This window comes from Gnatocerus cornutus, chromosome 10, assembly GCF_029298725.1.
Source record: "Gnatocerus cornutus isolate USDA-ARS CGAHR chromosome 10, icGnaCorn1.1, whole genome shotgun sequence".
In the NCBI taxonomy this organism is placed as follows: Eukaryota; Metazoa; Arthropoda; class Insecta; order Coleoptera; family Tenebrionidae; genus Gnatocerus; species Gnatocerus cornutus.
Window position 1 is genome coordinate 6,918,079 of NC_142242.1, and position 25,601 is coordinate 6,943,679.

The following is a 25,601-nucleotide window of genomic DNA, read 5'->3' on the forward strand; positions in this document are numbered from 1 at the left end:
GGTAAAGTTTGCAACGTTCCGTGAAATGTTCTTTGTTTGCAAACAAATCGAAAGTTGCTCGAACTTTTATCTAAACCCTTTAAAACTTTCGTGTACTAAATAAAAGCCAGATCCGTCGATGGGACAACGCGTGAAGAAATTCCATGAATAAAATTGCCTTCATCAATACCATTTCGAGAGAAAAATGACTACAAGCCAACAAGATAATTGCGGTGAAATTAGCGCCAGGTGAACTCCCCCACAGGTGTCGAAATTTTCCGCCAAAAAACTCAAATATATCACTCCATTCAATTACTTTGTCGGCCGGAACAGAAGCACAAAAATAAATCATGTTTTGGATCCTGCGTGAAGTTTATATGGGACATGAAAATCAAAAAGTACATCCCTGCGATCAGTCATTGTCTAGTTTGGACACGACTTCCAGGAGATCTGACCCACATTCCATCCAATTTTTATCCTGTACATACATCAATTAAGGGAATAGGTGGACAGACGAGCTAAGTATTGCTGGCAAAATGTCAATTCGCACGATCAATTCAAATCTGATTCAGCTCCCAAAAAAACTTTCGCAACTTCCTTTTTGTGGCTGTTTATATTTCAAAGTTAAGAGAGGCGGAAATATTTGAAGAGCAAAAACATACAAAGGCCTGCATCAATTCATACAATGTTTATTCAATTCAAGTTTGTTGTCAGTTGTTTACAGAAAATTAAAATATTAGAAGTAGTTGTTAATTGTGTAGTTCCGTGAAAAAAACTCGTCGATTTATTACATTTTCTGGTTTGTAGAAACTCGAGTAAATTGGATGTGCAATTCACACCTTGGAAATAAAAGGCACGGTACTGGAAAAATTGTATGCCTCAATAGTGTAACAAGCAAAACAAAGCTTTCCCGGGAAATATTTAATTACATGTGGAAGTTTTTAATCGGTTGTTTAGTATGTAAGGCAAAGCATCATTTGTAGTCTCTCAATTTTATTGATTGTGTTCTGCATTGTTATTTTTACATGTCAGTAGTTTTGAAATATTTAACAAGGTGCTAATGAAGTGCAACGATCATCCCTTTATTTCTCACGTAACAGTTGTTGGTATGAATTTTTCGCGGTGGTAAACGCCTAAAGGAGTGTAATAAATTTATGTAGGGCTTTATAATTTAAAGCAATTATGATAATCTGTTGTAATGAAATAACTACCTAGTTTAAGGAAAATTCCTCATGTTTTCCTCATTACGCTAGCGATGTCAGAAACATTAATTAAATTCCACAGGATCTACCTTGAGATGGAAAAGAGGAAAATTCTGAAAACATATCAAATCTTTGTTTCACCGTGAAACTTCAAACTGAAAGTCTTTCGTATTGACTTTTAGTTATCTTTCTATGTTTTAAATATGATATTTGCCAAAGAAAGTGGATTTTATTGTCTCCCTTTGTTCGGTTTTATTCCCAAGGTCCCAGTTCAAAGCGGCGTCAAATACAACCCTTAACTTTATTAAACAAAATGACTGATGAACAGCTTAATTCATCAAAATGATAAATTTTAATAAATGGCAAACCAAATCCGTCCACGCTCGTCACATCAGCTCAACCGTGCTTATTCCTATGTCATTTTGATGTATGGTTAAATTAAGTTGGTGAAATTAGACAAAACCAGTGCTTGTTTTAGCCTTATTAGTACTAAAACATTTAATCATCAGTTTCAATTCAAATGCGGTTTGTAAAGGGTAAAATGCACGAAACAAATCATTTTAGGGCCCATGTCCGCTTTCTTGCGTCAGTTTGGTGGTAGTTAAATATTCAGTGGGAGCTTTCTAAATCCGGCACAAATCAGATTTATACATTAAAATGTCAGCTCGTCAAAGGGGCTATGAGTACAAAAAAACTCGAAACAGTTTTTGACGATAATCCATAAATTTATGGAAATAGCTCCTGGGAAACGAGCTCCTACTATATGGATTTTAATTCATTTTATTGCGTTTAAAGATCATAATGAAAATGAGTATGAGCATGAACTCAGACGTATTGGCGGCTAGGGAATTTCAACTGTGCTAAACTACTAATGCCGTCTTCACGAAAAATCGATAATCCTTCTAATCCGAGAGCTTTTCACAGTTAATATTCTAATATTATTTATTAGAAAAACTACTTTTTAAAACCCTTTGAATTTCATTAATATTAACATACTTTTAATTTATTGAAGCGTATTCACCTAGCACATATCTTTCTAATTTGAGAAACCTTTTAGGCTTTCAAAACTGCACATTTCTGCTAAAATCCTACGTGCGGTGCGGTTGTATTCTTCCCTCGAATGGGCAAAAAATTCCTGAAAATTAATTCCCGGAATAACTAATTTAAGTTGGGCTACATTTCAGTAAACAAAAAAGTGCAAACCGAGCTATATTATTCGTCGAATGCAAATCGCAGCTGAAATAAATAATTCTTCTCATTGCTGCCCACATTCCTCCGTCAGTTCACCTGTAATTAACTGTAACTCAAATTAGACTTTCCATTAAAATATTAGCATATCGAGTTTACTAAAAATTGTAAATACTTGGAAATAGAAAATCGTACAGTTCCTTTCGCAGGACTCCTCTGAGATTTTCGCTCATCACTTTGCGTGGATCATAAAGTGGACTTAGTTTTACGATGGCAAGGAGATTGAAGTTTGTTTTGAGCGTTACATTGTAATTTTATAGTTGTTACAAATTAACTGTACGTATTGTAAAAAATGTAAGTTATTTATATTTTGGTCCCTCCGCGCATAATTGTGTTGAAAAGTCTCCAACAATTCTTTTTAAAATTGATAAATAAAAGTTTTGTCTGTAGTGTGCAAGTTTGTATTCCCCAAAGTCACAGCTATGATTGGTACATGTTCCGCAAAATTTAAATGAGTTGGAAAGTTTGCAAGTGAAGATTTGTCTCCAGAAGTAAAATTAGGCTAAAAAATTTGATTCGGTGACCTCATCTACTTAAATTTTAGTGTCTGGCGTTCTCTTTTATTGTCTTTTGGAATCTGATATCTGTGATTGCGGAACAAGGAATTCTTGTTTAGATGAAGATTCTGAGTTCCTTGTTCTTGTAACAGGTCGAGGTGATTGATCGTGCCTGAGTTATCAGAGTGAATAATCCCAAATAGAGGAGTGCAATTAGGAAATGAAGATGTCCGCATGGGAAAATTACGCAATGGAAGGTGGCTGTATAACTGTATAAAGTGTATAAACGGCATAAACGACACAGCAGCTATACTCTGGTTCGTAGACCGTTGTAATGATGCGCGATAACGTTGCGCTGGTGGTTCCTTCAGGGATCTGTTAGTACACTGGCGTCCGTCGATTAGGAGTATCGTGCGTCGCGACGCTTCTGTCGATCTCATACGTGCCTACCACGCGGACTTTGATGCATCATGGGTATAGACATTTTTCAATTCTTTTCTCTTCTCTACTTCCGACGATCCAGCATGCTCTTGTAGTTTTGACTTTCTTCCCGCATCACTTATAGCACCGACGAGATTGTCGATTTCTGGACATAAAATACACGATCGATTACTTTAAAAACTACTCATGGAATTTATTAATGACTTTGCATGACATGTAAATCGTTTGACTGAGATTTTGAAAATCTACAACATGAGATGTGGGATTGTACGAAACACAAACATCCAATTTTGTAACAAGCACAATTTGATTTGTGTAGAGCCACAAAATTACATCAACAACTTAAGGGATTGAAATCATTCTTGTTATTGCTGGTAATTCACTGATCTTCGTAATTGGCCGTGGCAAGCTGGAGACATTTAATGAGTTTGATAGTAATTGGAAAAACTGTAATAATAAAAGTAGTATATTTCAGAAACTACTTGAAAAAGTGTTGGAGAAGTGTCCTCACATGTTGGCATTATCCGAGATAAGATTTTCTACAAATTAACCATTTTGTGGTTTGCAGCATGCAAAAAGTAAAACTTTGTCCAAATCGTGCATTTTGGTCGGGTTGGGCTCTGCATTACCGCAAGTTCGTACATTCTAGACGACATAAATCTGTGTTTATGTTCGTAAAACAGTGTATATTAAATTAGACAGTTGAGGATAATGTTGTTTCCCTACAAAGTGTAATGAATAGAATGACCGAAATACTTAAAAATAGGCTAAAACTCCATTATAGATAAGTTATAATTGTCTCATTTATTGCCTTCATCTTAGTAAAGCCAACGCGATTAAACATTGTACTAAACAATTTCATTTACGTTAACATAAATTCTGCATTATCTCCCGAAACTAGCGGAGTTTACGTTTTTGCTCCACGTCCTGTCAACTGCTTTTATTCATCATTTACATAATTTCATACAATCATTGAATAAACTGTTTATTGTTCGCACTTTATGTGCATCAAATAACTCACTTCCATTCAAATTAGGCCTTCCTCGTTAAAAACCTCGTTATTACTCTAGCGATTTGTTAATTACTTTAGCTGCCGAATTTTGATTGAGTTTCTCAAAACATTCCTGTTTTATTACGACTATTATTTTCAAACGAAATCGCGTTTTAAATTTTCACAAATTGAAACAACTTAAAATTGTCACGGTCATTATTTCCCTGGCTTGAGCGAAACGCCTATTAAAAATTTTTATGACTTTTGGGTGGGCTTTTAATTAAGTGTTTATCCTATTATTAACGTCAAAAAGGTTTCGGGGTTGCACCTTTCACGAGCTTTTAACGCCCCTTTAATTCTCCGAAGCAATCAAATGGTTATGTGACTGCAGATAACGAAACAAGTACTGGAGAGAAAAATTAATAACTGTGGTTTTAAAACAAGAACTCTTAAATTTAAATTGAATTTCTAAGGTAATAGAGCAGAAAACAATCCGAAAAGTCGTAAGTGAATTTATTAGATTTGTTTTATTGTAGATCATTTTCATAACATAATTATACTTGGCACGGCAATTCTTGTGGTTATTTTAAGGCATTCTGGTATCTACTAAAATACAAGTGTACAAGTGCTTTTGAACAAACTTTGGTGCAGTGAATGAAACTCAAAAAAAATAAAACAACAAGATTTTGGTTCCAGGAAACGTTGTGCTTCACAATTGAAAACTTAATTTAATGTGTTTTAGATTTGGCTGGATCACAACTAATTTATTTACAATTTTATTGACTGTTTTTGATTAACCTACTGACAATAGTATTAAATTCGTGCTATTTAGAATGACTATAAACATGTACAGGTGGATTAGGCTCGTTCATACACAATGTGTTAAAATCGAACTATTTATAGTCCGCGCAAAAAACCGAGTTTATTTTACGAAGTTAACTTTGACCTAGTTTGGGGCCGTTTTGAAGCTTTGACATCCAAAGAGCTTCGCTGTAACTTCCAAATCAAATCTGATGTTAATTGCGGGCCTCAGTCATCGAAATTTTGAAATTGACTGTGAAATCCCTAATGAGCTATAATGGACTAATAAGCACAATGTCAAAATTCCAACTGTCTGCATAGACTTGCCATTTAACCTTTCAATCAAAACCATTTTAATCCGCATTAATCTTGCATGAATGAGTTTAATTTGTGATGTAGTCCCCGCATGGTTGATTACATTAGGCTTATCACAGCCGCAAGATTGGCTTCTAAGCCAGAACACCTTCGCATAATAGAAATTTCGATAATAAAAACAAAGCGATGAGATTACGAGTTGTGCTGTTAATAAATCTTGAGCCGAACTGAAGCTCCTATCAGATATGTAATTGCGTTGGCAAATTCGCAAGTATGCGACAAGTTAAATGAATTTTCTAGATCAAACTAAATAAATAAAAATTCGGATTGTGAATGCAAAGCGAATCCGGTCACTGGCTTCTCTATGGTTTTCACTCTTTCACTTGTAATTCATCAAGTTTAAGGCTATAGTCGGAAGGCAACGAGTGGTGAGTGAAAAATTGTCGCTCTCATTAGTGTGATTTTTACAATTCCAGAGCCAGCACGCAACAAATGCTCCCAACTGTGTCAGGAACAGACGAGCTCGTTATATAATTGACCCTTGTGAGGTACAGTTTAAACCTTTCATTTCAGCACAATGTGTGCCCTGCATATTTTTATTTCGCGGCGCAGATGAGATTTGCATTTTAAATTAAATATAAAACTGTTTTTAATTAAAATGGCTTTAGAATATCATGCTTGTCTAATTCGCATGTCAATCATTCAATTAAATTGCTTCCAATTTTCCGCTTCGTCCAAACCAGTCAAACTTGAAGAAATATGAGGATTTTATTGATGTATATGTGGAAATTCCTATGAATAAATATTGTTTGCATTGGGGTGATGTAGGTTTACGCGCATCAACCCGACAAAGAATTATAAATAAAATATAAAATTTTTAATATTGTATGCCCACAAAAACCTAACGTGAATACGAAACGGTTCCAATTCAAATAAAAGCCTCCACTTCAATTCTGTAGATCAGTTCCTCCTGAAATTGCCGTTTACAAGTTTGCATTCATTGCTCTTCTTATTGTGTAAATTAGTTATTCAAGAAATTCAGAGGATAATTTTCATAATAAAATTTCTTGCTTTATTGACGAAATTATATTATCCCTCCCGTGTTTATATCTACTGCACAATTTTATTAAATAGGCTCTCGCAGAGTCTTACTAGAATTTCTCCTTGAAACTTAACAATTGAGCAGTTTCCATAAAAGTGTACAGAATTCTAACTTTACAACGAAGTTCTCCCGCAGTTTGGTATCCTTAATACAGAAATACGTCAAAGTTGATTTATAAACTAACTTCAGTATTTTCATTGTGCTTGAAACAAATCCATTTTTAGATTAGTTTGCATACCGAAAAATGTAATTTCAATAAAATGATTCTCTGAAAAAATCTCAGCCGGTGTTCCTCGTTTAATTTCTTTCTGGAATCGGTTTTAGTAAGCATTGCTTCTTTAAGTCAGAATCTTACGGTTCCTTAGGGAGTCTAGCGCTGCTCCTTCAGGATTTATGGAAGTTAAGAGAATATGACGTCTGCACAATGCAAATTAAAATATCACCGACGGTGGCAGAATCTAAAGTGTCACGAACAAATTCGACTTACATGTTTAGCTTTATTAATATATATTTAACTCTTCTGTCCGTTCCTTTTTCGCATATTTCACTGTCTCTGACGATCGACCTGACACATCCCTTCTTTTGTTTAACATATCTAAACATTTTCCGTACAAAGCAACATGGAAGTTCTTGAATATTGAAGTTACCACATTTTATTTTCGTGACTGCCGAATCTTTAGGTGTGGTCACCTCATCAACTAAAGTGCAGATATTTACGTAAAAAAGAACTAGAATTTTAAAACAAAAGCTTTTTCTGCCTTGTCCACAATCGTGGTAATAAACTGTATGGTGGTTAAAGGTCAAATCCAAGCCATACGTGCCAAAAAAAAATATATTGGGGTGCTTTCGCAAGGTGATCGAGTCTTCTGCTGTATTGATTGAGTTCGCCGAAGAAGTGTATTTTAAAATATGAAATATCACGACGTGGATGTCGCCTACGGGTTGATCTATATTTTACCTTTCTGTATGGTCAAGAACTGTTCTGGCTTCGTGTTCCGTTTTGAAAATGGCTTTTGAAGATCTTATTATTTCGCGTTGGATATTGGCAATTACGAATTCATCCAGCTTAAGAAATTTCCGCCTTTTAATTTTTCTCAATATTGAATTAGGCCGGCACGCTCGCAAGGTAGATTTTATAAAACGATTTGAAAATAATTGCGTTCAATGCTTTGTTAGCGTCGTAAATGATTTAATACTGTAATAACTCATAATTATTGCTTCACTTTAATAGTAGCAACACCACAGTATTTGTAATTGCTGATACACCCTAACCGGCAATGTATAATCGATGTAAAATATAGCACCATTATTAGTTTACCTAATTTTATGATCGTAAGGTTAACGAACTTCCCATCAAACTCAAGTTTGATTAAACTACCATGAAATTTAATTTGTTTCTGTTTACATTTCTACGATTGTGCTAGAAATTTCCATTGGCTATTTGGCAGGGTGGACAAATAATTGACCCACATATTCCATTCTGTTGTGACGACGCATCATGATCTATCTCTTTTATTGGGATCAACAGTGCTAGTTCTATCCAAAACGACAAACAAGGGTCGACAAATTTCAGTTGATGCTGTCACTAAGACCGCGGAAACGTGATAAATGAACGCTTGACATGACAATTTAGACTTGATAGATTATTATTAGAATAGTACTGTAACATGAAAAAACTGGGACTGTAGTAAATTGTTTATGAACGGATGAAATGACAGTACTAAGCGTGGTGCATCCACCATTTTTCCTACTTCTCAATCTGTCTTAAAAAATAGAAATTTTATTAATAAACAAGTTCTGAACTGTGAAATGAGGTCCAGAAACCCGAAGCTGAGATTCCGCTGCAACACATTCATTGAAATCATTCTGTAGAAATGCGCAGTGGTCCAGAAACGGACGTGAATATTATCATCGAGGGAACTTTAAATTATGGTTGCGAGTTGTTTAGGTTTCGCCCTTTTGTTAATGCCGCTGCAAAACCAAGGGACAAATATGTATTTCTGTGAAACCGGTTTCTATTTAAATATCCAAAAATAAAATCGATCTGGTAAATACCAATTTTGGACTGTGATAAATTCCCGTCTACTTTTCTGTAATTTGCGACCTGTAAAATCCGGACCCATTCAGTGGTACAAATAATCGTATTAGTGCGCTTTCACGTGGAATGTGACATCGGGACATTTTTCCTTCACCCGTGTAAAGAGTAATTACAGTAAGTGCAGTGTGAGTGTAGCATTTTATCCCAACTCGATCGTTTCTCCGTGGTATGTAAACTCTGAATTCTATTCCAGAGTAACTTTGTGCGTCCCACAAGCCACAATAAACGCCTTGTAAAAGCCAAGTTTCAACATTGCAATGTCTTCTTTTATTGTACGCTTCCCACAAAAGTTCTCGCTTTGATAAATACGCTTGTATTACTAAAAAGTGACAGGACCTCTCAAATCTGAAATTACACCTTCACCAAAAAGCACAGATTGGTTTTCCAATCTCCGTCTTCTGCTTTTTATTGGAAAAAGCACATACATTTATCACGAGCATACAGTCGCGAACTACTAAATTAGACAAAACGAAATATTAAATAAATGGAGAATTTCACGCTAGGTCACGTATGTCACATTCACTTTAATTCGGTTCGTGAATTTGATAATTTACTTTGCAAATTGCATCTGGTTCGGTACATCGGAAATCAGTGCATTTGTCTCGAAACTATAAATCTTTACTTATAGCTAAAGGACGTGAGGACGACGTAACGAAAATTTATGATTGTCAGAGACGAGAACTGAAGTAGGACGAATTGAATGGAAGGAAAGTGAGATCATCAAAGTCACTTTTAATATGTCGATTGGAAGGTAGTTTAATGGTATTTTCACATTTAGTAATCATAGCCCTGCAAAGAGTTTTTTTCCTCGAATAACTCTAGAAATTTTAGTAAGAATCACTGCTTTTACAAACTGAAGTTTTTATGACGGTGCTAAGCTTGGAGTGTTTCATTATCATTAAACTGCCGCAGCCAGCAAGATAATTCTTTTCCCAATGTAAAGTTATAAAGTTACGTTTTTAGCTTTGTATAGTTTCGAGGTTTCTCGTTGAATGTATCAAAATTTCTGGTATTGTGGGCAAAATAAAGGACTAAGTTCTTCCGCATAAAGCACAGAGAGGAATCGATGCTAGTATAAGGGAAGCGTGTAATTTCCTGTTGCACAAAAATATTGATGGTGGTAAAATATCAACCGTCTTTTAAGAGTCCTTAATCATTTAGTTTTCTTCTCATAATGGGATAAAAGCAATGCTATAAGGTTAATCAATCAATAAATGAAAAACGTAGTTTTAGCTATAGATCGATGTAGATACAATTCCCATAAATTACTTACTGTTGAGCTGTTTCTGGATCGAACTAATATAAATTGCAATTGACCGCGTGCGACTTATCGCTCCAGAGATTTTTATGCAATAAATTCCCACGGGAAACATTTCCAGTGGCCACCAACAACGTATTTCTAAGTCACTGCTTTTCATGATCAAAAACACCATCAAACATTTCAACTGTACTGATTGAGGAAATTTTATGTTTCAGATGAGGAATCGGACGAATTTAATTTTCACATAGCAAGGTATAGACCCGAAGAATTACAAAAATTAGCGTCGAAAACGAAATTTACAAGGAAAGAAATACAGTTAATGTACCGAGGATTCAAACAGGTTAGTAATAAAAACAAGTGAACTGAAAGTTGCCAAGTGAATCTTCTTTCTTGGATTTGAAACCAGTCTTAACTTAAAGCGAATGGTAAAGAGTCGTACTGCATTTAATTGTAGTTGTGGGTTGTGCTTAATTACGCGAAGTTCAAGTGCCATCGTACATTATATTGTCAAAGATAACTAGCTTTTCCGACATCCGCTTTGACAATTGTGGTTTGCATATGCAAATGTTCGTTTTGTGGAATGAAAAGCGAAAAGCATGGCAATAACTTAAACATATTCTGTAGTATCCAACTTTGTGATAAAATTCAAATTTGGATGTTACATCTTTGTAAAGGCGAACTTCCGAATATTAGCTTAGTGAGATATCGATCAGTAACTTAAGAAAAATACACATTTACACTGTCGTGTTTATAGCTGCAGCTTTTCGTTTATTTTCCCGAACCGGAAAGGCTTTTGTTTCAAAACTGCTTGAAATAGTTCTCACTTGACAGAATAAAAGCTACATTTCAATTTCTCTATTAACCCAGCCGTGACATAGTTACATAAAAATGTTTAAATTTGCAGGAATGCCCCACTGGGATGGTGGATGAAGATTCTTTCAAACACATATTCTCACAATTTTTCCCTTTAGGCGGTAAGTTTATATCTTGCAATTACTTGCTTTAATAAATGATTTCGTGATACCATCCCAACGACTATAATAAGACAAGCAAAACAACATAAATCTAACATAAAAGCACAATGCGCGCTAGAATCACCCAGTATGAAAGAAACAAGCATTAAAAAGATATTACACTATATCAACTCTGTATTACTATGAAAACCTTGAACGTGTAACGACACATCCCAGTCCAATCGTTTCTCCTGAGAATACTATCAGTCGCTTAATGTTGATTGAAGCAGGTTGTAAAACAACTAAATTAACAAATTACCCTATAACTGTTACTTCAACGGTTATAGAGCAATTGTTTAAAGTACAATCTTCTGTGGCACAACCTGCCTCTCGAGAATAGCGAGGGTTCGATCTGATAACTTGAGCACATCTCACGATCAGAACACGGAAACTTTACAATTTATGGCTGATGATTCATAAACTCATAAAAGAAGAGAATCCACTTTCACCTGTTGACGAAAGCTCAGTTCATTTTAGACGATTGTTTTGCATTCAATCAAAACCGCCCGACATCGATGCTAGTGCAATTAAAACTTTATTGGTTTTTGTCACGGAAACTTTAACTCAAGACAAAACTCCTTTCTATAAATAAATGAGGGACGATAAAATATTTTGATAGGGCGTAAGGACCAACGAATTACTTTTTACGGATCATGAGGTTCGGCATTATTTCTTTCGTTTGGAGATATTCTGTATTTATATTTGAAAGGAATATACAAATTCGTATCATTTCAGTTGCGCACAACTTCATTCTGAAAAACATTATTTGGCGCATCCACCATTTTTCTGTAGGTATTTGAAAATTTCTCTGTTTATGATGCGATTTATGAAATTATCTCAACACAATTGTTGAAACTGCTCTGATATTTGTGTTTTTACCTATTTAATAACACTAGTGAACAAATTTCCTCTTGATTCCGAATCTGAAGTTCGTTTTGCTCCAACAGGTCCGGATTCAGAGATATTCTTGAAAAATTAAAGATTTATTTTCGTCACTTTTTCTTAAAAACTTGTAGAGTTATGGATTTGCTCACCATGTTTTGAAAAGCCAATTTAATAACATTTCCATCGACCTATAAAACTCATAGCAACGATAAGTATTTTCCATTATATTTTTAAAAAACCGATCTCACGTCTCAAAAAAACAGTTTTTAATGATTTTCATATGCAATTTTGTTTCAAGAATTATTACATCGATTTTTCATTATAATCCAGTCTTGAAAAGACTTATATTTTGCCTTTTCGACGCGCTGACAAATATATTGCAATTTCTTATCGCTTAGAAGTTGCAGGTGAATAAATAATGAGAAGTTTTTCAAAAAATTAATTTTTTGTTAAATTTTGTCAATTTCATTAAAAAATTAATGCCATTGTTTACAAGATGCTAATTTCAAGACACATATTTTAAGTTCAAAATGACTTTAATGCTAACGCAGTCCCAGTATAATTCATTTCATTTGGGGCGAAAAAATTAAATTATTATTAAAATACGAAAAAATATTTAAAATATAAAATATTTCACCAACTTTTTAACAGTTGCTGGCTAATTTTTTTCTATGATCATTTATTCTGAACTGTGAAATCATTTAGAAACGCGAGGTTTATAAAAAACTACAATTTTGTGAATTTTGTAAAATCTTCGAAAGTTAACAAAATGTGAATTTTTCCAAAAAATCTCTCCATCTTCTTTGTCATGTAACTTCCAAAGGACTTAATAATGTGTTTAATACCGTATTAGAAAGCAGAGATCTTAACTTTTATTATGACGTAATTACATTAGAAAATCAAAGTATCAATTTCGAACTATGCAAATAAGGATCAACAAGTTTTTAAAAGCGTTCGTTTTTTGAAATTTTTATCAGTTTTTCTCAAATATCTCAGCAAAAACTAACTCTCCCGGTGACTTCCTTAGTTTGTTGAGAAGCTTATTTAATGATGTAGATAGTTATTAAAATTTTAATAATTTGTCAACACCAAGAATTGATCCAATAAATTATCTTTGATGTAGATAGGTTTAATGATTTTGCGAGTTTTTAAGAAAAACCGAAAAAACAAAAGTAAACGCAGTGTACTAAAAAAACTAATTTTACAAATATCTCTGAATTATGACCTATTGAAGCAAAACGCGCTTTGGATTCAGAATCAGTAGACAATTTATTAACTATTGTTATGGTTTTGAAATAAGCGTACACAATTTAGTTATTTTTCGTGGAATTTATTTCAAGCTGTAACACGCGTATTACAAAATACATTTTTGAAATCCATAGCCCCACGAATCTCTCTTGTAAAACTGTCAAATCTAAAATGTACTTTCAATCATAATTTAATACAATTTCCGACCAAATATATTTTTTTATAATGGCAACTGTAATTTTGAGGTAATGAACTTCAGTTTCCGGCTCGCACTTGATAACGATAACCTCATCTCTTATTGAATCCCTTCCAACCTCTTGGCCCTTCCAGAGTTCTCTCAATGTGGTAATCAGTAAATATTATCTAAACCATTGGTTTTTGTAACATTTTATTCAAATTATGGAAAATACTCAAGAGAGATTTGAATTTTGTTAATTACACTCGATTTATTTAGTAAATCGAACAAACAGTTTTGGAATGAAGTTTTGAAATTTAGTGTATTCCAATGGTTATTAACAATGCAAATCGTTAATTTCCACGCGATTGTTGCAACATAAAAATAATTCAAAATTTAACCGTTATGTCTTCATTATTGTTATTGTAAGTTATTGGAGTCGGTTAAATCAATAATTAACTGGAACAAATATTATCGTTTGACCCTTACACTAATTTTAATAGAACCCAATTTTCGCATCGTAAAACTTGCTCACATAATCTTCTTAACGAACCTCTATAAGCTGATTATCACACTTGCAGTGGTAAAAGTGCATCCGGAAGACTATTATCGAAAACATAATTATTCTGCTTTGTGATTTATTAATTTTCTTGTGTAAACAGCGCGTTCCAAGATAATGATCTTAAACATGCAAATGGCAAAACTGTTGCTCTTAATGAATATGCATCCACTTTCAACACAGAATTTGTAGCTACATTAAGTCTAATGAGACTTAATCAGAACATAATTCCTGATTGGCTACGCGAGTATAATGAGAGTTTTTTTTTTTGTGTACGCTAATGCAGTGTCTTTGAAACTAAAACCATGCGGCTTAACGAACAACGATTCGACACTGTCTGTGAGAAAATAACGAGTTTAGAGAAACCAGAGCTTCCATAAAACGAAACGAACGAGTGAAAGTTATGCATTGGCGTAAATCTACACACGGATTTCAATTTTATGCACAATGAGTGGCGTAGAAATATGATCGTGTTACTCTCAGCGCAGGTATTCTTCAGTGATAGAGTGTCAATATTTAATAACACTTAAAACATAATGTTTACACAGCGCTTTGTGTTGAAATATGAAATACACCCCTCAATTCAGCCACAATTATTCGAGGTACTTGAACCAGAATATCTTCCCCTATTGATACAATCTTAACTACTGCTATAAATCTCAAAGTTTTTCGTAGCGCTAACAACATCGTTAATTGTTAACCGAATCTAACGCAGTGAAGCTCCGCAGCAACATATAAAGCTCGAGATCGAACTCGCTTGTATATATAAGACTCCATCAACTTGTTTCGAATCATTCTTTGATTGATTAACAAAGTGATTAATCATCCAAGAAGCTTTTAAGGGTGTCTGCCGATATTGGCGTTGTTAAAACCGTTCCAATTTTAGTTTGATTGCGTTCCAAACTTGAATCTCCAGCTTTTAATATCTTTTTTATTTTTTATAAATCAATAAGATTGAAAGCCAAAACTTGACGCACAACTTGCTAGTCCCTAGAGTTCGACGCGCTTTTTTCTAAAGAAAACAGTCATGCATGTAAACATGTGACTTGGCATATGTTTGACTTGTTTGCGTTTATAATAAATAATGCAGCGCGTGGTTTATCAGTGGCCATTTTACAACATGGCGGTGACTGTAAAACCTATGCAAAGTTGCTTTCCTTGACCTGACATGTTATTTGGCATCATATATCAGACCAAGATAAGCATATCTTCAACCATCTCATCAAACGAAAAGAGAATCGAGCAAAACAGCACACGGAAAGACTGCAACATCGAGAAGATCACTTCGACCTTTCGCACTCAAAGAACATCTCAGGATCAGCCAGACTTAAGCTCCCAGCGTAAACAAAATTAACACGATTAAATCCCCACAAGTACGCAATTAGGATGCTGTTGGGATGTTTTAATTACTTCTTCTCCTTACTGGAAACGTAATGATGGCTTGAATGACAATTAATTCCGAAAAGATTTGAGAGTATAATAAATAAAAATTTTATTTTAGTGTGATGATCTTTGGCTACTTTTGAATTTTTTAAAATGCCGTTAACAGGCGGAAACGAAAATAAGTTCGTACCTAACTATTTTACTGTTTTTTATCTCTAAATCTGAGCTCGTAGAAATTCGGCTCTCGTTTGCGTTGAATTTATTTAGGCGAACTTGCACGTTGCATTTAGGAATGAGTAATTATTTAAACTCCTAGGGAAATATAAGAATGTCTGCAAATGAACACTACTGATGTGTTTAATTAAAAAAGGGTGGAAAGAAATATATTAAGTTCGTGACGCAAAAGGTTTCTACTTGCTCGTAAGATAGAGCTTTAGTTCTGAAATCCTGTTAAGTTCCGTAACACCGAAAGCACTTCAACGCAGCGTGCACTTTAGGGAATATGCGTTATCAGCTCATACACTACATGATGACGGCTATCAATTTAACGCTATTTCACATTTTATCATAAAATTATAACCGTATTGGCTCTTCAATTTATTAAATGTGATTCTCTGAACTCGTTTTGTTTTTATTTGCACGACGGAACAACGAAAAGGCGTCACTTGTAAGCACATAACGATAAAATTAAATTCGAAAGGGATAATTTCTCCAGCCGAGAAACACTAAATCCAAGGACAAACAAACGAGAATACAACCATTTCGTAACGGAGGTCACAAAGAAATATTTGTTGACCTAAAAAGGAACAATAGACATGTCAATAATCGAAGAATCCAATGAAAAGTCGTGAACCTTATCACAATCTTGTGGGACAACCAAGTATGAATCAACCCTTGGAAAAATTTACGCTCAATTTCACGATGGGGATTATTATAATACAAAACACACCTCAGGGGACTTGATATAATTATCTTAATAAACTTGATAGGATACAAAGGAATTGTGACATCGCTGAGATGTGTATTAATTGATTCACGAAACCGACAGAGGTAATATTATTGAAATATTCTATTCTCAATTTAGTATCAAATGTCACCCCGACAAGCATTACTATTTTATTGCTAATACGATGAAAACTCGCTGGAGGTTGAAGTAAAACCCAATTTTTATTCAATCACCAAGACAGCTACGTATCATGTGTACAAATTCCCATCATGTTCGTATTTTAAGTATTTATAGTTCTTTATTCACTTACATATGTTATAACAAACGACATACTTATTTTATTGTAAAAATATTACCCAAACAATTTTCGAAACGAAACATACAAAATGCACCAATATCTTCAAGAATCTCCACACAAATATTTTCATTTTTAAGGAAATTTTCAGGCTCATAATGTAAACAGACATAATACAGAACTCAGTGCACGTGCAAAATTTAAATCATTGTTTATACTCGTTTATAGTCAAAGTTAAACGAAACTTCTGTGTAATTTTCTGCTGTATATTCACTCCATAAACATCGTGGTGGATTCAAATTGGACTACCTGGTTCACCACTTTCTAACAACTTTTTTAATCTCGTCTTATTTATTAAGTATTCCGTTACTTAATTAAAATGTGACTATTGAAAGCTCAGCTCAGCACTATTAAATGAAATCAGCGGGAATAAAAATCTTTATCATTCGAAAAATAAAATCGTGGTATTTCACAAAACCTTTTCTCCAGGGAGCTATTTACGATCGAGATTTTTTATAACAGCGGTTTGGTTCCTTGTAAAACTCCAGAAATGGAAATAGAAAGTTTGTTTACCCTAGGAAATATTTTACATTGGCTTTACGTAATTGGATACATTTTATTTATTGCAAGTTTCCATCCTACTAGCCAAGATGGGCTGTTGTTTGATTTGTTAAAAGCGAAGACATTGTAGAGTTCAAACTGCTGAAGTTGTCAATCGATCATGTAACTTACTGCCTTTGAAACTTTGTTGGAAGCATACTGAAAATGGCTCGAGGCGCACTATAAAAGTCAGATAGATTTTAGGTGTGAGAAAATGTCCCATCTCCGAAGATTTTTCATCAAAGTTTTTAGAAGTTAATTTAAAAATTCATCACCTGTTCAGCTTTTCAAATTTTCACCACGCTAAATAATCGAAAATATTACCGAAGAAAATGTCACGTTTTTGTTGATAAAATAGGAAAGTTTGCCTGTGATTTTCATAATTAATTCTAGTTAACGCATCCACTGCGGCCACCCCAAAAGCAGTGTTTTCATTTTCTTCGAGGCAAACACGGGTTTTTAGAGATCTCGTTTTCATCCAGTAATCTTCAAACGCTCATAAAAAGCATCAGTAAAATCGGGCGGAATTCGACGAAGGGATTTGCTAACTCTGTTTACTATCTGTGCAAAAACGTAAATAATAATTTGCTTTTTTTCGAGCTTGTGTCATATTTCTTGTCCAGACAATCGTGTTTTCTTATTGACGGCGTTTAAAATTTCCCTGCCAAGTTATTTATGCGAGAAGGAATAGAGTGATAAAATTCAGACGGTGAGAATTGCGCCAGGAGGAAGGATAATGGCTTCAAAATTAGGCCTTTTCGACCAGCAGTTTTTTCAGGTCTTATCTCTTGGAAATGATTTATGAAATCGACTCGTGTCAACTCCAAAGTATTTAAACTGCTGACGATGGATATTTTCATAATACGCAATAATGACACTACACTGAAAAAGCTCGGAACTGAAAACAGAAGAATAAACTATAATCAAGTTGGGACTGGAATAGGAATCGTAAAATTACATTGTAATGTGAGTTTCTCCAAAATAACACGGACTGGGCTGTGTAATATTCACTCCCAGTGGAATTCTTCGTTTTGTTTATTTAGAGATTATTAACATTTTTTTAAATCTCGGTTTTGGTGTTTTCATCATGTATTTTATAGCTATAAATTTACGAGTTTCGCCAGTAATAAATTCGGATTTACACAACACGTCAGTCCAGTCGATGACAAAATGACACATGACTGCAGCACTATGCAATTTTCAATTTCAGTTTCATTTTTGACTGGTTATAAAAAATGATTTCCCTTTAATCCAAGTCCCAGTTGAGACTTACTTAATTGTTGTTAACCCTATCTTGAACTAATTCAACTGGTAACATATGTCTTGTGGGACTCCACTTAAGTGTAATCAATTAAGGCGTACATACGAGTATGTGTGTTGTACGCTTGATGAATAGTTCTTAAGATTAATCACATTTGAACACGAACACGAACACTATGCAACCAATTGTACATAAAACTTTAAATTAGAAAATGTACAGATGGCAGGAAGATCACTTCGCGAAAAACTGCTTGCCCTAAAACGCGAATAGATGGAGCCTATTCAAATAAATCGAGGCCCAGTTAGAAGTTTAAATTAATCGATGTAGTAATTTGCGGTGGGTTTCATTTAATTCGAATTATTTCATTGGATGTGGATAAATTCTGCTCGTTCTATTTTATTTATTATCATTGAATCCCAATAATTACGTGGATAATTCCACTAAAAGCATTAAACACAACAAAAGTCAAAAACATTCAATGTGTGGACGTGTGCTGCAGCCTGATTACCAATAATAAACGGCAAATTATAAACCTGATTTTTTTTAAATTAATAAAAATTTCAAATCGGCTTCAGATTGTTATAACACAATTCGATTTTAATACGATGGTATTTCCGCCCCCAAAGCCTGAAATCTGCCAATAATATTCCAAAAATCTGCTTTTCAATTCAATTTTGCCGTCACAATTTGAAATAATTTGTTGCTGTTTTTGTTTCAGATGCAACGAACTACGCTCATTACGTCTTCAACACAATCAAGCAAAAGCAAACTGGCAAAATTAGTTTCGAGGTAAATTCCCAGGCAATTTTATCTCTTCAAACAATGTGACCCTGTGATCGAAGTTATCAATTTGAGACGCGATGACATCGATCACGACTTGACCCCCGCAGTACTCCTATCTAAAATCGCAATTATAATTATACCCTAGCAAAATGATTAAACAATTAGAACGTCTCTGTGACACTCGACCATTGCCGTTTCATTCGATAAATATTTATTATTCACGATTAAGCCGACGGGTTACGACCTTTCGGGTTAGGTTTACTCGAGATTTTCGAAAAAAAACTTTCCGAAGTGTTTACATCAATCTAGTCTAGATAATTTCTGAAAAAAAATTAGTAGGATAAGCCATGATTAAAATTTAACCGAGTGGAAAAGCGCACAAATATAAAATTGGCTATTTTGAGAACAGCCGCTCACAGAATTTCTAATAATGGAAGATTAATTGCGGATTAGGGAGAAAATTCGCTCACATTCTTACAGGTAGCAGTTCCGTTGTTATTCTCCAGGGTCGTATCATCGCTCTGAAATGTTCGCGTGCCAGTTTTTTCACTTTTGATCGAAATAATGGAGTTATAAAATGAAATATATAATAAGCGGATCTACTTGAATTCCTCAGGCGGCAAGAATTAATTTTTTAACCATCAAACGTTTAAAACAAATTTGTCAGAATGATAAAAGTAGAGCTCCATTTGAAAAGGGATCAATAAAAACTTTCGGATTTTTAATTAAGGGAAAGCTTTTGTGGTCTGGGATCAAAGAAGACTTCACACCCATCATCTGTCAAATTAAATTTCGTGTGATGCACATTCGACGCTCAATTATGAATCGGGTCGGACTTCAAAGGGATGTGTGCATTTAAAGCGGCGGATCTGTTTGTTTCGCAATTTGTTAACACATGTAATTGTAAAATATTGATACAATTATAGATATTTTGCAGTTTTAATTAATTAGAGTGGTATCCTGACATTTATTTAAAATTAAAACAAACTACTATACATATAATATAACAAATGGGGGGCTGAAGCAGATCCTTGAGGCGCGCCATGTCTTTGTAGTGCCGTGACGTCAGTTCCGCGAGATTGAATAAAGGTGCATCATGGATGCTTTCACCTGCATTATCTTGTCCTTGGCAATGGTTGGTGGGGTAGCGTTGACGCCGGGGTCGCGTCGAGGTATATTGATTCCTTCTATTAATAGCAGAGGGTGCGCTTGACGCTTCACATCATTCCGTTCTTAGCCACGCTGAACGCGGTTTGTGGTATTTTTTTCGGCCGTCCTTTTGAATCGCAACTTCAAATTTCGAACGTAATAGCAAACTTTCATTAACCACAAACTGGGGACCTTAGAAGCGTGACCTTTAGCCAATATGTTAATAATAGCGCAAAGCGACGTGCTGCATAATTCATGTGATTTGCGACAAGACAGGTAGCAGATATCACGTCCTTGCTCTGGTGCTTCTATTGTTCTATGCTTGCATCAACATAAAGTGAATATCTAACTGTCCACGATGTTTTCAAAATCGTCCGGAGACGTTCTGCCTTATTAAACATTTCTGTTTACTTTATATGTGGTCAGTAAATTTCGCTCTTCTTGTTTCTTCTTCGAGAAGATAATAAAACTACTTCCCGGAACGATGCGAATTGATAATACTCGAACGCAATGCGTACGAAATCCCTTGGCGGTAACTTATGCGTTGTGGCTTTGTCAACCACCAAACTTGAATTATACCAAATGGTGTCCGCTTTGTTACAAATCGCTTTAATTAGTGGCTGCCACCGTGCATACAAACCAGACGCTTAAAACAACTTATAACTCGTCTATCGAAGTCAAAGACTTGCCAAGCGCGGACACCATTCAGTTATGTCAATACAGGAAATTGCCAAATGTCTTTCTTATGTTGACTTTGAATGTTATTTACTTTAAAAGAACGTCATCGTGCCCTTTAGTCGCATAAAAATAACATTTAACTTCCAAATTGTTAATTAAACGACCATTTCATTGAAATTGAAATACCAGTAATTGATTTCTTGCAAAAAACACAATACAATTTGCTCGAATAGTTTTTGCGCAGTCCCTTGTCGAAAAATTAGATTGAAACGAATACCAACAAATAAAAGAGAACCCGCTGCACTTGATTCGCTCTCCATCATTAAAAACTTTTCCTATTTCTCTTGCGAGGGTATGTTTAAAATTATTTTCAACTTCCCCGTAAATATCCAATGAAAATACAATATTTTTCCGAGCTAACTTGTTGGGTAAATAGTTTCTGGTTTTGACACGCTCCATTCCCGACGTTTCTAAATTAAAATCGCTTATTTTGCTTGAATTAAGCACACTTTACTACTTTACATTTCGATGGGTGGTGGTAATTCAAAAAAATTTTTCAACGTGAAAACGCACCTTTTGTTTGTTCCCTTATTCTGGGAAATCTAGATTTATCGTCGCGGCTGAAATTTTCCACGCTACGATTCTAAGCTGTGGATGCCTTTGCACACATTGTTGGAAAAGGCTAAGCTTTGACAGGACTTGACTTAATTTGTTTGCAAGGATTATAAATCAGAGTGGGTAGGGGAAATGGTGACAGCATGGACTACAAAAAATAATCCACGACTTCAATCTATGAATAGCGAGGAAGTTACGCCTACAGCTACACAACATTGTTTGCAAAACGAATAAATATTGTGTAGACAATATGCAACTAGGGTATGCAGTTGACAAGTTTTTTGGTTGAAATTTGTTGAATTATATCGGGAGTATTGTTGGACCAAACATCCCCAACCCTTTGCATGTTCAAACTGAACAACCTGTTAACGCGTTTGTAAGCATCATCATTTGAACTTTATCAAATGGCGCGTTTGACCCTCTATAATTTCGGCTAGTTTGGTTAATGCGAGTGTGGCGCTCCGAAAAGCACTAGCATATTGAATGTAGGTAGAGTAATAGCTTTTAAATTATCGACGACAGAAAGAGAGAAATGGGGAAGACATTTGTATATTTAATAAAAACCATAATCAGATGTCTTGTGTTTGGAAAATTTCAGTTCCTGTTACCATTTACCTAAATATATTTTACAGGTTTAATAAACGAGGAGTGCTTTAATTCCGGAATGTCTACACACGAATTTATATTCGCATTTGTTCTTCTTTGGCAACGTTTTCAGCGGCGTTCAATATGTTGGTTGTTACAGGAAAAAATTTATCGATGACGATTTCAAATTCCGAGTAAGAAAATCAGATTAAATAACTTTATATGCTGTCCAAATCCGTGAATTACAGTCTTAAACAGTCAATACTTTTTAAGCTCCATTAAATAATGAACGTTCAATGTTTCAGAAACAGTGTAATTGCGCTGATTTTACACATACCTTGACTCTACCGTAATTAATCTTGTTCCCGTTTTGGACAATTTTAAATGGCTTGTAAGAGAGGTCGTTTATTTTCTAGAAAATCAATTAGAGATGTCTCAAACCATTTCTTCCAGGAAGACTAACGACAGCGGGTTCCCGATATTGTACAAACCGACATTTTCAATTTTTCTCCAATTGTATTCTGTGAATCGGCCTTTGACTTATTACCACCCCTGTAACTGAAACGCCCTAATTTAATCAATTTTAAAGTGATTAAACGTGTTACTGATCGTTTTTTCGTAAAAAGAAAAAACTAAGTGAAATTGATCATTTTTTAATGGAATGCGACATCCGATTGTAATTAATTCTGGAAGCGTCAAATGTCATCTTAGCGAGGTCTTTTCTAATTTTATCCATAGTATATTAATACTAGAACTAAATTCAAAATTTGAAGCTCGTGCGCAGGCAAAATCGGCTCGAGCTTTGCATATGTTGTAAAATTTATACAGTGCAAAAACAACTCTCATCGATCAGGTCTAAAAGGCGGATGACGTAAGCATATTTTATCATGATTTTTAAAATCTATATGTCCGAAAATGGGCCGCACAGAGTTGAATTTAAATATTCTAAAATATGAGACCTGAAGCTGATTTGACGTCGGAAGTTGGGAACTAAAAATCACGATTCGTTGTCATTATCAATCCAATCATCATGGCATGATTACACCACAAACCACTAATTAATCTGTTACAAAATACGATTTACATATTGGTTTGTGCCTAATAGCATGTTCTTCATTCCGATCCAATCACCGCGCTATTTTTCGTTCCCCTTGTTTTCATTAGGTTCGTGATTTTGCCTATACTAATAAGGGTATTTTTGTTTACACCCCAATCGCATGTATTATGCACCTGCACGCTTTCTTTCGGAACGAGATCTAAAAGCGTCCGATCACGTTTAATTAAACACGATGTCGCATCGATTAACAGTTATTTTCAGAGATCTAATCCTAGGTTCTAAACAGTTTTTTATGGCTAGAAATGAAAATGTCAACGGTCAAACACCTCGAGATTAGATATAACCTTTTAGACAGCATCGTGGTATCTCGACCGGTTTTGTCTTTGGCAAATTTCGTTCATAATGCATGTCACCAACTTTGTAATTAATGTATCAAATGGACTATTAATTAAACAATTTTTAAAAATGAAGTTTCCCTTTCACCGTCTTATCGAGAAAACACGATCATTCTTTGAACCCGAAATTTCCTGACTGGAATATTCTCGATCTGATAAATGTTATCAAAGTTCAACGAAACAGGATTAGAACAAATAGAAGGAAATTTTACTTTTCTGTTTATGAAGTTCAGGACAATGTCATGAGAAGATTTAGCATATTCTAGAATTTAACTCGATATATTCAAGCGTTATCAGACTTTCGACCTATTTAAAAAAGAACAGCATCCTACTGGAAGAGATAACGCCACAGAAATATTTGTTGTTGAACAACAAACTCCGCTCATCCCTTGTGATAAATTATTTTATTATTGATCAGTTATTGTTGTAAAAAGCAGCTGAAAGGAGTTTATTTTAATTTCTTATTTATTGCACTTATTTGTCAAAAAATTCAAAAATACTGGAGATGTGGCGCATCCACCACTTTTATCTTAAAAGTTTTTGTGGATTCTGGGAACCTCAGATTAGAAACATTAAATCTACTAAAAAATCTGAAGCATTAGACGCATTTATCAGTGTGTCACCAGCACCAGTTCTTGTTATATTTCTACCGGCAGATTTTCGATTCGTCGTTAATTAGACCAGGATGGTGGACACTTTCTGTCTAATGTTCACAAATCAACTGAAATTTGCATTTCAACCCCTGCAGTGATGTCGCAGTTCTGCCAACCGTGCAGAAAGAATGACAGGCGGTCCTTTAATGTAAAAATCTAACAAAAACAATCTCTTTTTATTGAATTTTCCAGTATTATTTCCTCCGCTTAATCCCGGATCTGTTTAAAAAGTCGTGAAGAAGTCCGAAGTACGAAATAATTTGAATCACATTGTTGCGCCCGCTTGGATAAAATGATGGATCGTTTAAGTTCGTTTTAAAGTTTATGCGGTGTGATTTCAATTTCGAGATAATTTAAAAAGTAGATGTATGTTGGACAACTACATACTTTCAATCAATATTGGATTATATTCGGTTGGAACTGCGTGCCATCAAATACAGTCCTGTTTATGAGCACTCAAACAGGCAAACAAAACCTGTTGCAGGCACGCCAACTTGCTCCTGAATATTTAGCAACACACGATACCGTCGTTTTGAACACCTGTGGCAACTTATGCCAATTACGTATTCAAATCACATCGTCAGATTATGTTATCGATAGTTCGAAATTTTTAGCGGTACGGCTCCGACACCACAATTAAAAGTGCCATCTTATAGAATTTTTGACACTAACCCAAACTTTGGGGCACTCAAGTGCTTTTTTTGAAAAGTTTGGGGCCTTTTGACACTGAAATTTTCAGACGCCCTCGAATATAAGACGAATGCCTGTTTCGAGACACCAAATTTGGATTTTTTTTTTACTTCAAAAATATTAAATTACTAATTTTATTCCTATTTCGGTTCGTTAGAGTTGATTTTATCGATTATAAGACCTCAATTTCTTTCGACAACAAACCATTATAAATTTTAGTCATTATTGTGACTTTTTTAATTCCAAAAATTTTTAAAAATCTATAATCTAGTAGATTTTATAAAATTGTAAAGTGAGCCATTATAGGTATTGTGAATAAAGTAGTATACAAACCGAGGCGTAGCCGCTTTTTTTTTTTAATCTGGACTAAAATTTTCGGGATTTCGGATTTTTTGAAATTTGGACTAGAATTTTCGGGGTGTAAAATCAGGTAAATAAGTGCGTCTTATATTCGAAGAATGAATTTCGCAAATCACTCTATATATGTATTATATTTTAATGACTGGTAGGCATAGACGACACCCAAATCCTCAATCAGTTCCGCATCAACAAAAACTTTGTTTTCGCATTGTAGAAAAGTCGAAATGTCAAACTTTTTAAATATTTCTAAAAGTTTTCAAAAATCTATGATCTGGTAGATTTTAGAAAACTGTAAAATGAGCTATTATACAGGGTCCGGCAACACTTGTGTCCACC

General features: G+C 34.6%; 1 protein-coding gene across 5 annotated transcripts in view; it reads left to right on the forward strand.

The window, feature by feature from the left end:
* LOC148167524 (Kv channel-interacting protein 4-like) overlaps window positions 1-25,601 on the forward strand; it is a 75,097-nt gene that overhangs the window by 46,927 nt on the left and 2,569 nt on the right. For 4 of the 5 annotated variants that reach the window (XM_088048050.1, XM_088048048.1, XM_088048049.1 and 1 more), the window contains 3 exons: window positions 10,151-10,275; window positions 10,840-10,909; window positions 19,019-19,089. In XM_088048050.1, the coding sequence (XP_087904176.1) occupies window positions 10,151-10,275; window positions 10,840-10,909; window positions 19,019-19,089 (266 nt within the window). Of the gene's footprint in view, window positions 1-3,287; window positions 3,401-10,150; window positions 10,276-10,839; window positions 10,910-19,018; window positions 19,090-25,601 lie in introns of those variants that run through there. The other variant, XM_088048052.1, reaches the window with a different exon arrangement.